Below are 14,206 nucleotides of genomic sequence, written 5' to 3'. Positions count from 1 at the left end.
GGGGCCATGCAGGAAAGAAGGAACTGGGAAGGAGAAATGGGACTTTCACAAAACTTAACTTGCCCTGTTGAACGAGTCACAAGAGACCAAGCAGGCTGATGGCCTGATCATACGATGGAAGATCATTCTGGCCACATTTTAGAAGTTAGACTGAAGTGGAGAGACATTTTATTGGATAGATTGAAACCTCTTTTGTATGTGTTGTCTTTATCCTACCCACAAGGTTATAAATTCCTTTATTCTTAAGATTGTGTCCTATTTACCTTGTTTATATTTGATAATCAATGAATATTTGAATGAATATGTAAAGCAGCACATCAGCCAAACAAGGCTAATAATAAGGGCTGAGGACTGGCATTTTGCTGTTGGTTTTATTTTTATTATAATGAAATATAGTTTGGGACTGGAATTAGTGATTTCAGTCTTTTATCATATTACTGCACATAGTAACATCATTAAAAGTTACTTTAAGTTGGTGATTTAATGGCCTATTAAAATATAATGTTATCTTATATGGATATTAGATGAATATTTCTTTAAGGATTGAAAATTTTTTTTCTAGCCAAATTTAAATGTCAGTAATTCCAAATGAGAGTTCTGTACTACTTAAATTCAGACTTTAAATTGAGACTGGGAATTTTCCTAAACCAACCTAGTAATTTTACTACACATTTAAGAAATGTGACCTTTTGAACCACTAGATTTATAAAATATGAATTCTTTATGTTCCTGGATTTGATTAGATATCTCGTTATTGAAAAACTGTCAGTGGAATAAGGTCATTGAATTCATATGACTTTTGAGAAAATCACCGGATCTTTGTAAATATGTAAAATTGTGTAAGATTCATCATTATTTATTTGCTAATTATGACAATTAAAATGATTCTTATGGAGCTTCTAATTCCCCATCCCAATATTTGATTTGAAACAAAAAAAGAAAAAGTGAATTAATTTATTTTTCCTGATTCCTCCTTAAGGAAGTAAACCTAATAGAATATATATGAATAACAATTTGATATCAAACTACATTTAAAGAATTCTTAGCCATAAGGCTATTCAACTGGATAAGTACTTGTACTGTGTCTGGACTGTCTTAAATCAGTGCAAGTAATGGTATAGATCCTAGTAATGGTAAGTAATGGTTAATCCCTTAAGTCCAAGTTTGAATTTTGTGTCAGTGAGGAAGCCAGCTGAGAGGTTTGGCATGCATGTGCACAGTTCATCTTAGCTCCCACTGCCTTTAAAAAAAAAACAAACCCAAAACTGTCCATTTGGTTCTCACATTGGGGCTTAATGATCTCTGGATGTCCAAAAATATGTTTTGGATAATCCAAGAGTTCCAAAATTCTTTAATTTTATTTTTGCATTTTGATGAAAATATTAAAAGAACACTATAAATATATTCTGGATCATGTGGATAGTTACCTTGCCGATTTTAGTGTCCACACATGCGTATTTGAAGTTATAAATTCATTAATACTAAATGACTACCTAGACGATATATAGTGTTTAATTTCTTAATTTAGGGTTTCTCAAAATAGGAATCAGATTTCTAGTCTCTCCACCACTGTGACCCTGCCTTCTTCTTGCCACTTCAAGAGATAAGTTGTTGATGTCTGAGCAGTTTTTTTCCCTTTAACTTGGGTTTGAAAAACATTGACTTAGCCCATGTGGGGACTGATTAAAGTTTAAATTGATGTTAATAGTCGATTATTTGGAATCACAGATTGCTATGTTCATCTCTATATTAATAACAACGTGGCAGCTTTCTCAGGAGTTAGGTTACCTGAGATAAAGATGAAGTGGGGTCTGTGGTGTAAGGCGGGGGCACAGGGGTACAGGGAAGACAGACACCTGTAATTTGACATCCCCAGTTCTCTTTTCATTGCTGCTGACCTCATCTTGGGTCAATCCTGTTGTCAGATGAGAAGTTGGTTAGGAATTTTGTTGTTCTCAGATTGCAGTAGACCAGAAAAGATGAAGAGAATGAATAAGTAAAGAAGTCAGAAGTGGTGGCAACCATGAGGGAGGAAGGAGTTTAGCAGCCATCTGTATGGGCAGCATGCCCATAGGTTTCATTTTTAATTCTGTTGAATATAAAAATTACTAATTGATAGGCCTACCTTAAGGACTCATATTTATTTGAGTTGACCGATTAAACCTGACAGAGGAATACAAATCTTTCTTGTTTATTCCTTTTTCCCCAGGGTATAATTTTTTAAAATTCTTATTTAACGTACTAAAAAGCACTAATAAACAATAAAACAATTTCAGGATGCATGTTCATGTAAGCATATAAATTTAAGTTTGCTTATAATTTGGTCATAACCCAAATAGCATAAATTATAAACACTTTTCCAGTTGAGTGGAAAGGGCTCATCTGGGGTAGAGACTTTCTTTGCAGCTAAATTAAGCAGGTACATATAGCAAAAGTGACTGATCCAGCATTGTGAAAAGGATTAGAAAACAAATTCTTGAGACATATACATAGAATGGACTCTGGTGAACCAAGAAAGCAAAAATATTGAATGAAAATATTGTGCCTCACTTGTGTATCTTATTTATAGTAAAGGTCAAATATGTGATTACAAAGAATATGGTGATCCCAGGACAAAGCATCCTCTTTGCAATTCCTTGACAGCTGGCTGAGCACACCCTCTGTGTTCCTCTGGAGCATTCTTACATTGGGAAGTATTTATTTCCTGTGTGGAATCTTCACTTTTAGCCCACTGGCCCTCAATTCATGCTTAAGGTCTGATGTTTTGTTGACTAATCAAATTGTCCTGGATGAGGTAGTCATTTTCATTGTGTGTGATGTTTCTGACCTCTCCTAAAAATTAGAATGAATCTACTTTTACTGTTTAAGAATAAAAGAGCATGGGCTAGCCACAGTGGCTCACACTTGTAATCCCGGTGCTTTGGGAAGCCAAAGCAGGAAGCTCTCTTAAGGACAGGAGTTTGAGACCAACCTGGGCAACATAGCGAGGTACCAAAACCATCTCTATAAAAAATTTTAAAATTAGCCAGGTGTGGTGGTACACACCTGCTACTCTGGAGGCTGAGGTGGAGGGATCGCTTAAGCCCAAGAATCAAGGCTGCAGTGAGCTTCTGTACTCCAGCCTGGGTGACAGAGCAAGACACTGACACTCCCACCACCCCCAAAAAGAATAAAAGATCATATACAGTTGATTGTTATGGACATTCTTAATACTTTTTGTTTTTACTTTGTTTACTACAGCTGATGCTATTAATAATGCTGCAGGCTTTGGTTTCAGAGGATATGACAAAAATGGAGCAACTTGTTGGGACTTAATTTCCAATTTGAGAATTCAGCAAATAGAGGTTAGTAAATCATTAAGTTAGTAATATGTGACACCTTAAGTATCATAGTTTGCTGTCATAGTTTATGATATGATGTCCTAAGAGTGATAGTATTGAAGGAGTTTTAATAAAATGCACACTTTCATTCAAGATTTTTTGGTCATCGAATGTATGCCCTGAGCACTGAGGATCCAGTGACTATGAGGTACAATTTGATCCCTCAGGGAGGGGTCCCAGAATACAGAAAAATAGATGATCAGAGAGGCATAGTACATGTGGGTGTTTATGAGTTAGAAATCCAACTTAGATTAGGTGACTCAGGGAAGAAGGTCCTAAGGAAAATGACCTCTTAAGCCAAGTACTAAATGGTAAATAGGAGCAACTGACACTCCAAGTAGAGGGAGTAACCTGAAGGGGTGAGAAAGGGTGTGTGGCTACTCTGAGAAAGGGAGGAGTAGAGGCCAGGCAGCCACATTCATAGAGGCCATAGTAAGAGTTTTGACTTTCCTTATAAGAGCAGTGGAGCGCTGTGTCTGGGCCATATATATGCAAGCAAGCGAGATGATCATACAGACATTTTAGAAGGATCTGACATGTGGAATGTGTTGCCCTCAGGAGACACAGAGATCTCTTGGGAGGATGTTGTGTTAATCCAAGATGATGGTGACCTAAACCAGGATACTTCCATTAGGACTAGAAAGACATACATGTATTGGAGAGCTGTATAGGAGACCCCACAGTACTTGGTGATAAATTGGAATTAGCAAGAGAGAATGAGCTATGAATCAAACTTGGTGTCTGGTTTAAGCAGCTAGGCTTATGGTGATAACTTTCTCTTAGGTATGAAACAAAGGACAGACGCAGGTTTGAAGGGAAAGGTAATGTGTTCAAACTTCAGACTTGCTGAGTTATCCAGGAGGCAAATGAATGTTCAGAAACTCAGCAGAGATATCTGAGCGTGAGATCATAATTTGGGAACTATCAGCATGTAGCTGCTTAACCCCTGGGAGACAGAATGAGAAGAGACGAGACTCCCCAAAGGAGCATGACCACTTAGAGGCTGGAAAACGGAAGGCAATTCAAGGGGAGTAGCCATAGTGAGAAAAGAAAAGGCATTGCTTTGCCAGCCTGTTTGAAAAGGATTATTCCAAATAGGAGAAAGACTACAACTTTAGGTGAAAGGATGACAGAGAGCTTTATAAGGAGTTGATCAGGCTGGACTCAATGATGAGCCTCTTAGTGTTACTAAAATTGGACAGTCAGGCATTAAGTGCCTGTGGATATGGTGCCATAGGAAGTACAGCTCTGTCTTTTAAGTTGTTTGCCATGATAATTAAACCTGAATCAGGTCTCTAGAACCTTCTAAATTTAGAGGGAATATGGAGTATAGATAATAAGTTAAACACCAGATCCAGAACTGAGACATATGACCCAAGCTATTACAGATTGAAAGAGACTTTGGTAAAATGTACTGTATAAACTTTTTTTTTTTTTTTGGATCCTAATTGAACAAACCAACTGGAGAAAGAGATTTTTAAAAAAACAGTAAGGAATCTTTGAATACAAAGTGGCTATTAGATGATAGTAAGGAATTACTGATTTGTTGGGGCTGATCATGGTTTTCTAAGGCCCTTATTGGACATAAATTCTGAACTATTTACAGGTAAAATAAGATATCTGGTATTTATTTGTTTTGAAATACTCAGCAACATCAGTAATAAACATGGAGATGAGGAGGGGAAAAGTGATAATTGTTGAAGTTGATAATGGATATATAGCAGTGTTTCTAACCTTTTGTTCATTATTATAATTTTAAGGAGACTTTTGAGACACTTTTTCCTTAATCATTCCCTCCATGAAGTTTTAATACCATAGATATACTGTATATCTTATTGATATACTACTATATGTATGCATGTGCTTTATACATAAAAAGAGTAAGATATTGTCTTAGACATGTAATCCCAGCACTTTGGGAGGTGGAGGTGAGAGCATTGCCTGAGCTCAAGGGTTTGAGACCAGCCTGGGCAACATGGAGAGACTTCCTCTCTACAATAAATAAAAAAATTAGCCGTGTATGTTGGTATGTGCCTGTGGTTCCAGCTACTAGGAAGGCTGAGGCAGAAGGGTCAACTGAGCCCAGGAGGTCGAGGCTGCGGTGCCTGTGAGCATGCCACTGCACTTCAGCCTGGGCAACAGAGTAAGTCTCCTATTCAAAAAAAAGTAAGACATTTATGCCCCATAAAAACCAGTTTTCATCCTCATGGGGGCGATATATCACCCCTGTTGAGAAAGCATAGTGTTTAAAAAAAAGTAAAGAAAGGAGTTAATTTTTCTGAAGGAGGAAATGTTCATCAGTGCTAAATGCCACTGAGATACCAAGTAAGATACACACTGGCAAATGCCTTTATCATTTATGGTTTTGTAATCAACAGTTTCAGGGGAGGGATCCTTACAAAGGTTAGATTATACAACTCTTAGGAGTTTATTACCCATAAAGGGAAGGAGGGAAGAGACGGGACCATAGCTGATAAGAACAGGTAGTTGAGGAGAGCTGTTTTTTAAAAAATTGTGTTCCCAAAATGGAGAGGTTGAAACATGTTTAACCACTAATTAGGAGAGTACTTGAAGGAGGAGAGTGTGAAAATATGGTTGAAAGAGAGAGAGACTGACTGACTCCTATTGATAAATGTGGTCTCCGAGAAGATGGAAGTGGGGAAAGGTAAAGAGATTGATCCTAAAGAGGAAGGGCCACTTCTGTCATAAAGACAGTAAGGAAGTAGGGCAAGTGTGCATGCAGCTGAGCTTGTAGTTTTGATGGTGAGAATTTGAAGTCTGATGTTGCTATCCTCTTTATAAAGTAGGAGACCAAGTTATCTGTTGTGAGGGAAGGAAGAGGTGATAGGATCAGAGATACAAGTGGGGAACTTTTAAAGTATTGGGTTGATCCATACGAAATTGCTGATGACTTATCTCTTGAAGTATTAGACTGACCCTTATGAAATTGCAGATACTCTTTTTTACTAACCTCTCCCACCCCCCACCCCCCAGAAAAGACAAACTAAGGGTTCAGTCCAATAGCTGTTTTCAAGGAGAATGAACTCTCTAGAGAAACAAGGATTGCTTGGTAGGTTGAGGGCCCCATTGAAGATAAGACTTAGGACAAAGGTCTAGAATGTGATGTGATATTTTGCTCCAAGCATGCACATGCTCCCGGTAGGGAAGGTGGAAAATATAGTTAATCTGGAGTTAGGATTTGGATAGGCAGGGAAGTTGAAAGGAAAAAGAAACAGAGGCATCAAAGATACTGACAACAGTGTACTAATAATGGACCATGGGATCTAAAACGGTCAGAAGTGAAGACCAGCGGAGGAGAGAGTTAACACAGGATAAAAGTAGACAGACTGGGAGACCAGAAGTCCCCTCAAAGTTCTAAGACTAGCTTTAGAAGGAGGAACTTGAGTGAGGAGGCTGGAAAGGTAGGAAACCCTAGTCTGAGAGATGAGTATGCAGATCTTTCAGGGACAGCACAGAGCCAAGTGGTGCCATGATTCAGAGTAGCCAGAGAACTGAGAGAAGACAGCTGAGTGGGTCATTGCTGAGGAATGATAGTAGAGCTTTGCAGGGAGAAGTTAATGAGGTGGATGCTCCAGTCTTCAGGATAAAAGGGCAGATCATTAAAAGGACATGTGAATACTCTGTCAAAAATGTCTCTAAGCCCAGTAGATGGCTCATGCCTGTAATTCCAGCGCTTTGGGAGACAGAGGTGAGAGGATTGCCTGAGCCCATGGGTTCAAGACCAGCCTGGACAACATGACGAGACCTTGTCTCTATAATAAATCATAAAATTAGCTGGGTATGGTGGCGCATGCATATAGTTCCAGCTACTTGGAAGGCTGAGGCAGAAGGATCGCCTGCGCCCATTAGGTCGAGGCTGTGGTGGCTGTGAGCATACCACTGCACTCCAGCCTGAGCGACAGAGTGAGACTCCAACTCCAAAAAAAAATCTCTGGACTAACACTATGATAGCCCTTGTAAATGTTTATATATAGGAGAAAATGATGATAATCCGTTTACTCATAAACATTTCCAACAATAAACTCTTTTTATGTAGAATGATATTACTATATTAGAAAAATAGTACTAAGGAATGAGAAATCAGTACACGACCATCAATGTTAGGTAGTTTTTCATTTTAATTTGTTGGTACAACATATTGTTACTTATCTCTAAAACTTTATTATTGTGTTGCCCAAAGAAAAAAGATCCTTTGTTTTTCAGATGTCAACAAGTTTCAAGATGTTTCTTGATAACTGGAATATCCAGACAGCTCTTTGGCTCAAAAGGTATGTTCCTTCAAAAACAATCTTTAGACTGGCTTTGGCATCTAGTCCTTGAGGTTGAGCGTCACTGAATTCTTGATTAAATTAACTGTGCTGCGTGACGTTGGGACCTCAGTGTTAGCCAGGAAACAGTTAGCATCCTCCTCAGCACGGCTGTCAAATCAGAAGTTTCAGTGTCCTCCTTGGTAGATCCTGATCTCATTCAGTAAAGATTTGATTTTAAACAAAAAAGTGCTTATACAACCACTATACATATACCCTGCTTTCTAGAGCAGTTTCAGTTTTAAATGTTTCAATTCAACAGAGCTTTATAGGTTAGGCACAGGATACAAAGGTGACTAAGAAAAAAGGGTCCAGCCCTGGAAGTGAAAAATGTTGCAATTTTGTTAAAGACACAGTAGTGTTAGGAGACACATGCTGTTCTCTGTAGTGAGGGTTGGGGGATAAGAGAAAGACCGCGGGCACAAAGGGAAATGAGGAAGAACTCCCTGGAAGAAGTGGGTGCTGGAGCTGAGGTTTATGGCGGGAATGTGTCCGGTGGACAAAGGCAGGGGACAGGAAGCCCAGGTAGGGTAACAGGTATGCAGGGCAGAAATGGGTAATGGCACAGAAACTCCTAGGGATTCTCTCTCAGTGTCCTCATAAATGCATTGTCCCATCTTGAATTTATTTCATAAAATACTGCCCTTGTAATGATACGGCTCTAAGTAGGCTTCTTTTTTAGTGTCTTTTTTTTTTCCATGACAAATTGAATATCCTTGTCTCTTGAGATAGCCAACATACATTATCATCACTTCATGATACCTTGCAGTCTCCCCAGTGGATGCAGATTATCTGAGCTAATCTGTGGTGTTACTTTTTTGTTATATTTTAAATTTGATACCTTAGGAAAACCTTATTTTCACCAGAGTTTTTTACTTGTTATAGGAAAACTTCAGACTAAGCACAGCCTACTTGCCAGAAAGAATAGTATTATTAGATCAGTTGAAAGTTCTTGATTTTTTTTTAAGTAACAAAATAATGTAGATTAAAAATAATTTAATATTGGGTAAAATTTATTTTTTAATACATTTGATAGACTCCCAAACACTAGAAATGATAATTTTAATTATATATACCAATAAGAAGATGGGAATTAAATTTATATTGCTTATTTGACACTGAATAGCTATAAGCTCCCTGAGATCATAGATTAAGTTATTGCCTAAGATAAGTTTTGTTTTTCTGGCTACCCTAACTCTTGTAAGGTAATAAAAGAATGATCATTGCAGGCTTTGCAAACTCAAATCACTCACTCCTCTTGGCTCTCCATATTTTTCATGGTTTCCAGGGTGTGTTATGAACGAGCCTCCTTCAGTCCAACTATCCAGACGTTCATTCTCTCTGCCATTTGGCATGGGGTATACCCAGGATATTATCTAACGTTTCTAACAGGGGTGTTAATGACATTAGCAGCACGAGCTGTAAGTATTAAGAATTTTATTTTATAATTCAATGGTCCACTTAAACTATTATAAAAGGCTGAGTAAATCCCTTTTACAAGATATACCTTATTTCTTTGGCCATGATCATCATCATACTTTCCTCCAGAAGCAAGGTGTGTAACTGTATATGTGTTTACTGAGTACTCACCATAGGCTAGGCTACATGCTTAGGTTATGTGAGGAGAAGACATGTTTCTATGTGCCTGACACATAGGAAGCATTCACAAAATGTTACTTTGTCTTTACAGAATTTTCTGAAAGAGAGATAAAAACTGAGTTATATTAAGATTATCAGAATGGGTAGGTTTATTTGAGAAATATTTCCCGGAAGCTGTAACATTTCAGTCTTCTTTTAAATGAGGAGTGGATGGTAGATAGGCTAAGAGAAGTGGTCATTTCTAGTGGTAGACACCGCATTAAAAGTGGGGCACAGTTGTTTGGAGTGTTTGCCTGATTAGAACCTCAAGTAATATTTTGGGAAACAATTAAAAATTTAGGTGACATGGGAGAGGTAAGGAGAAGGATAATTTTGTGTAAGTTCTTGAATGTCAATTAGAAGAGAGTGACATGACAAAAACAGTGTTTGAACAAGCTTATTATGACACTTAGAGTTAAAAGGGCTTTGTTTAACAAACCAGCAGATATTTACTGTATTCAATTTTAAGGCACCTTGGAATTTTATGAGGGAAATTTCAACAAGTATTAACTTGTTGAAATATAAGGACTATACCATTTGGCAGTTTGCAGTCTGATTTGGGACATAAGGTGTATCTGTATATATTCCTTAAGTTTTTGTGCATCACAAGGCACATGTGAGAGTTTCCATGGGTATTATAAATAGTAAGTACTATAAGCGTTTAGAGATAAAAGAAATCTCTTGTGGTTAGGAGAGAAGGCCTCATTAGGAAAGTGTTTGGATCTGGGCTTTGAAAGATGAAAGTTATTTCAATAGTGAGTAAAGTGTAATGAGGGAGAAAATGACATTCCAGGCATGGGAAGGACATTAGCAAAACCAAGTTTAGAAGTGCATGGTGTATTTGGGGAATGCCAAGTAAATCTAATTGAAGTGGAGAATTAATGTATGCATAGATAGTGAATAATTTTGAAAAGGCAAATGGGGGAAGGGAGAAGGCTAGTGATAAAGGAACTTGAACATCAAGCTGGAACAGACTCTATTCTGTCTGTAATATCAGGGAATCAGATAGGATTTTTAAGCGTGGGAATGGAATGCTGGAAGCCATCCCTTAGATAGTGGATTTGTCACTGGTAGACAGAGTAGAATAAAGAAAGGTGAGTGCTGCAGCAGTGAGCTCTGCAAGAAATAGCAGGTGCCAGGATTTGTTCTGGCCACTAGGAATGATGGCCTCTGTATGAAAAAGCCAGTCACTATGCACCAGCTCACCTCTGAACAATTCATGTGGCGTGTTCATAGCAGGGCCTTGGTTTACCTGTAAACAGACAAGAAAGTTTACACATTTCAAGACTGAAATGTTTTGGCTGTTTTGAAAGCTGAAAAAAAAAGGTATTAAAATAGTGGATATTGCTAGCCTCGACAACAGAGTGAGACCTCATCTCTACAAAAAAATTTAAAAGTTAACTAGGCATGGTGGTGTATACCTGTAGTCTCAGCTGCTCAGGAAACTCAGGTAGAAGGATTGCCTGAGCTTAGGAGGTTGAGCCTGCAGTGAGCTGTGATCGTGCCACTGCACTTCAACCTGGGTCACAACTCAGAAAAATAAAATAATAACATAAAATAAAATAGTGGATGTTAGAAAACGCCTTTTTTGAGAAGCTCTCCCTGCCTCTATTAATGAATGATACATATGGATGCCATTTATTTAAGTACCATTTGACCTAAGCTCAGTCAGAATGCCTGTTTGTCTCTACAAATGCAGAGAGTTTAAACAAGAGATAAGAATGAAATTGCATTAAACTTTATTTACATAATGTGCTTTACCAAATATGACTTAAGGAGCTCTAGGCAGTGTAGTTTTTAACTTTTTTTTGGGGGGGGGGCTTTATTTTAATATAATTTCAAGTCTGCAGAAAAGTTGTAAAGGACTCTCATATGTCCTTAGCCCAGATTCACCAGTTCTTTATGTTTCCCTGTGTACCTCCTTATCCCTCCCTCTACTCTTTTGTACAAATGTGTGTTTGTTTTTTTTGGTATCAACTTGTTCATAGTAGTAGTGCCATTTTAGACTCCCACCAGCAATGTGTGAGAGTTTCAGTTATTTCCCATCCTTGTAACAGTTAATAGCGCCAGTGTAATTTCATAAGTAATGTGAGTTTAGCAATACAGCAAATGTTTTTGTTTCTTTATTTCAGATGAGAAATAACTTTAGACATTATTTCATCGAACCTCCCCAGCTTAAATTATTTTATGATGTAATAACATGGATAGCCACTCAAATAGCAATAAGTTACACAGTTGTGCCATTTGTACTTCTTTCTATAAAACCATCATTTATGTTTTACAGGTAAGTGTTCCTATTAAAAATTTGATCGTGGAAGTTATTTGTAAAAGAAAGTTTCTTGCTCTTGAGTAGAATAGAAAAACAGCACCATAGCCTCATTTTCTGCTGCTAAATGCATTATCAGTTACTTCTTAATCCTAAACCAAGCAGTCTCAGGTTTCTTTGTGAAATGACATCCCGCTCAGCCTTCAGACAAGAATCTGATTTAGACAGAGAAATGTCAGCTGGATAACCACTGCCTCAAATCTCTCATAAATGCTTAACAAAAAAACCTCTTTGCTTATTGTCCTAACCCTGTTAGGAAGAAAAAGACAGTTCCTTACAAAGAACTACTAATTATCTTAATTTCTTTAATCTAAGGAAAGTAAATCATTTAATTATTTCCTTTTAATTCCATCTTTTGTTGCATTGATACTGAAATTGTAAAAAATTATCTTGGATTCCATATTTTTTTGTTAATCTGCTTATCTCTTCTCCTTGCCATAGCAAATTTCATTCACCCATATTAGACAGTGATATTCTTGAGATCAAAAACTTCATTCTTTCATAAATTCTTTACTACTCTAGTGTGTAGAATGACTTAGCACAGAGTATGTGGTCAAAAAAATTATTGAATCAAATATGAGTAATCATACAGGAAGATAGTAAGTAAATCCTGCTAAAATTTGCATTTTAACAAAATTATTACATATTTTTAAATGTGATTGGGCTGCTAGATTTTCTATCCCATGTACTTTGTTCAGAAACACTTGAACTTACAGCTAGCTATAGATGCAGTTGAGATCACCTTGGTCTATATTTAATTCGGGGAATGGTGATTCTAATAATATGTTCAATAATGTGGCCTTTGTTTTGTGAAAATAACCATCAAGGAGCAATATTGCTTATCTATCACTCATCTCAGTAAAATGTAACTTAGAGACAGTAAATAGCAGAGGAAGCCAGGTTAGTAAGAGTCTTTACTATCCCTTGCATTCTCTTTGCTTATTCTACTTTTGATTCTATGGGTTGGAGAGGTTGTCAGATTGTGACTGCTTTTTGCTTTTGTTCTGTTTAGCCACAGTCTTGGGACTCTTACAAAGGCGTGTAATACGATATCTGGAATCATGCTTATAAGCCACCTGGGTTTATCCAGTACTATAAAAACCTACTGGCCTATACTGTAGCATTTTATCTCCTGAAGAGGAAAAAGAAAAAATAATGTAGTAAATAAACACGTTCTAAGAGGGGGCATGTGACATTTTGACAAGTGTTAAGGAATATTAACTATCAAAATGTTTTTCCTTTTTCTTTTAGCTCCTGGTATTATTGCCTGCACATTGCTGGTATCCTAATATTATTGTTGTTGCCGGTCAAAAAAACTCCAAGAGGAAAGAATACACATGAAAATGTTCAGCTCTCACAATCCAAAAAGTTTAGCGAAGGAGAAAATTCTTTGGAACAGAACAGTTTTTCCACAACAAACAATGTTTGCAATCAGAATCAAGAGATAGCCTTCAGACATTCTTCACTAAAGCTGTGATAGGGAAAGGCTCTGGTGGCTATTTTTTGTATGTTAACAGAAACCAATCTTAGTACCTTTTCTAGGGGTTTGTGTTTGTTTGGAAAGAGATAACTGGGGGAAAATGGGACAGTTATAGATAGGGAATTTCCTGTACACTAGACTGGAAATGGAGTGAAATATCCCTCCCATGCCATGTTCCTGTGGGCCACGCCTTATATAAAAAGATTTCCATATTTCAGTGGGCACTCACAACCTCAGCATACTTCCATAGGGTCACGTGTGCCCTGTTGCTGAATGTACGTTGCCATATCCCAAGGCACTGAAGAGGTGGAAAAATAATCATGTCAATCTGGATGATTGAGAGAAATTAACTTTTCCAATGAATGTCTTGCCTTAAACCCTCTATTTCCTAAGATATTGTTCCTAAATGGTATTTTCAAGTGTAATATTGTGAGAACACTATTTCAGTAGTTGATGTGGTATGCTATAAAGGAATTTAGGAGGAATTTGAAACAGAATATTTAAGAATGTGGATACTTTAAAAAATGCAATAAACATCTCAGTATTTGAAGGGTTTTCTTAAAGTAAGTCAGATGACTACAATACATAGTGAAGCTCTAAACAGTAATGGATGCCAAATTATAGGTGGCTTATTTTGCTGGAGAATTTAATTACTTTGTGCAGTCAGAGAGCCCTTCAAGGAGGAACTTCTTAAACATAATTAAAGGTTGGTAATGTGATATTTTAAGCTTATTTTCTTCTTAAAAGAGTGAGATAATAAAGGCAGGCAGGAAGGCAGGAATGAAGAAAGCACTGTGTGGGCCTCAAGCTGAAAGCACTGGGCGGAGTTGCTGCTCTGTCGTACGTGTCTCACCCAGATATGTTGAGCTCTTTGTGATTGTGAGACATACAAGTTTAGTGACTTTGTAATACTTTGGACTTTTAAATGAAATGTATCAAGCATAAATCATATAGAATTAGAAAGGGAACTATGAAAATAGTAGTGGTAGATTGCACAAAGGTTTTGAAAGAGAAATCGCTAGGTATGATTACTATCTGGCTTATCAATTTTTTA

General features: G+C 37.3%; 1 protein-coding gene across 1 annotated transcript in view; it reads left to right on the top strand.

Moving 5' to 3' along the window:
* Positions 1-13,706, top strand: part of MBOAT2 (membrane bound O-acyltransferase domain containing 2) — a 98,616-nt gene extending 84,910 nt beyond the window's left edge. Inside the window, exons 8-12 of the mRNA XM_008069220.1 lie at positions 3,241-3,344; positions 7,605-7,669; positions 8,997-9,129; positions 11,479-11,630; positions 12,924-13,706. Of these exons, the coding sequence (XP_008067411.1) occupies positions 3,241-3,344; positions 7,605-7,669; positions 8,997-9,129; positions 11,479-11,630; positions 12,924-13,149 (680 nt within the window). The 3' untranslated portion in view covers positions 13,150-13,706. The remainder of the gene's footprint in view (positions 1-3,240; positions 3,345-7,604; positions 7,670-8,996; positions 9,130-11,478; positions 11,631-12,923) is intronic.
* Positions 13,707-14,206: the final 500 nt, after the last annotated feature.

The sequence above is a fragment of the Carlito syrichta genome, unplaced genomic scaffold (assembly GCF_000164805.1).
Source record: "Carlito syrichta isolate Samal-C Ts95f unplaced genomic scaffold, Tarsius_syrichta-2.0.1 Scaffold311867, whole genome shotgun sequence".
Taxonomy (NCBI): Eukaryota; Metazoa; Chordata; class Mammalia; order Primates; family Tarsiidae; genus Carlito; species Carlito syrichta.
Note: the sequence above shows the minus strand (reverse complement) of the source record. Positions and strands in the feature narration are given on the sequence as shown.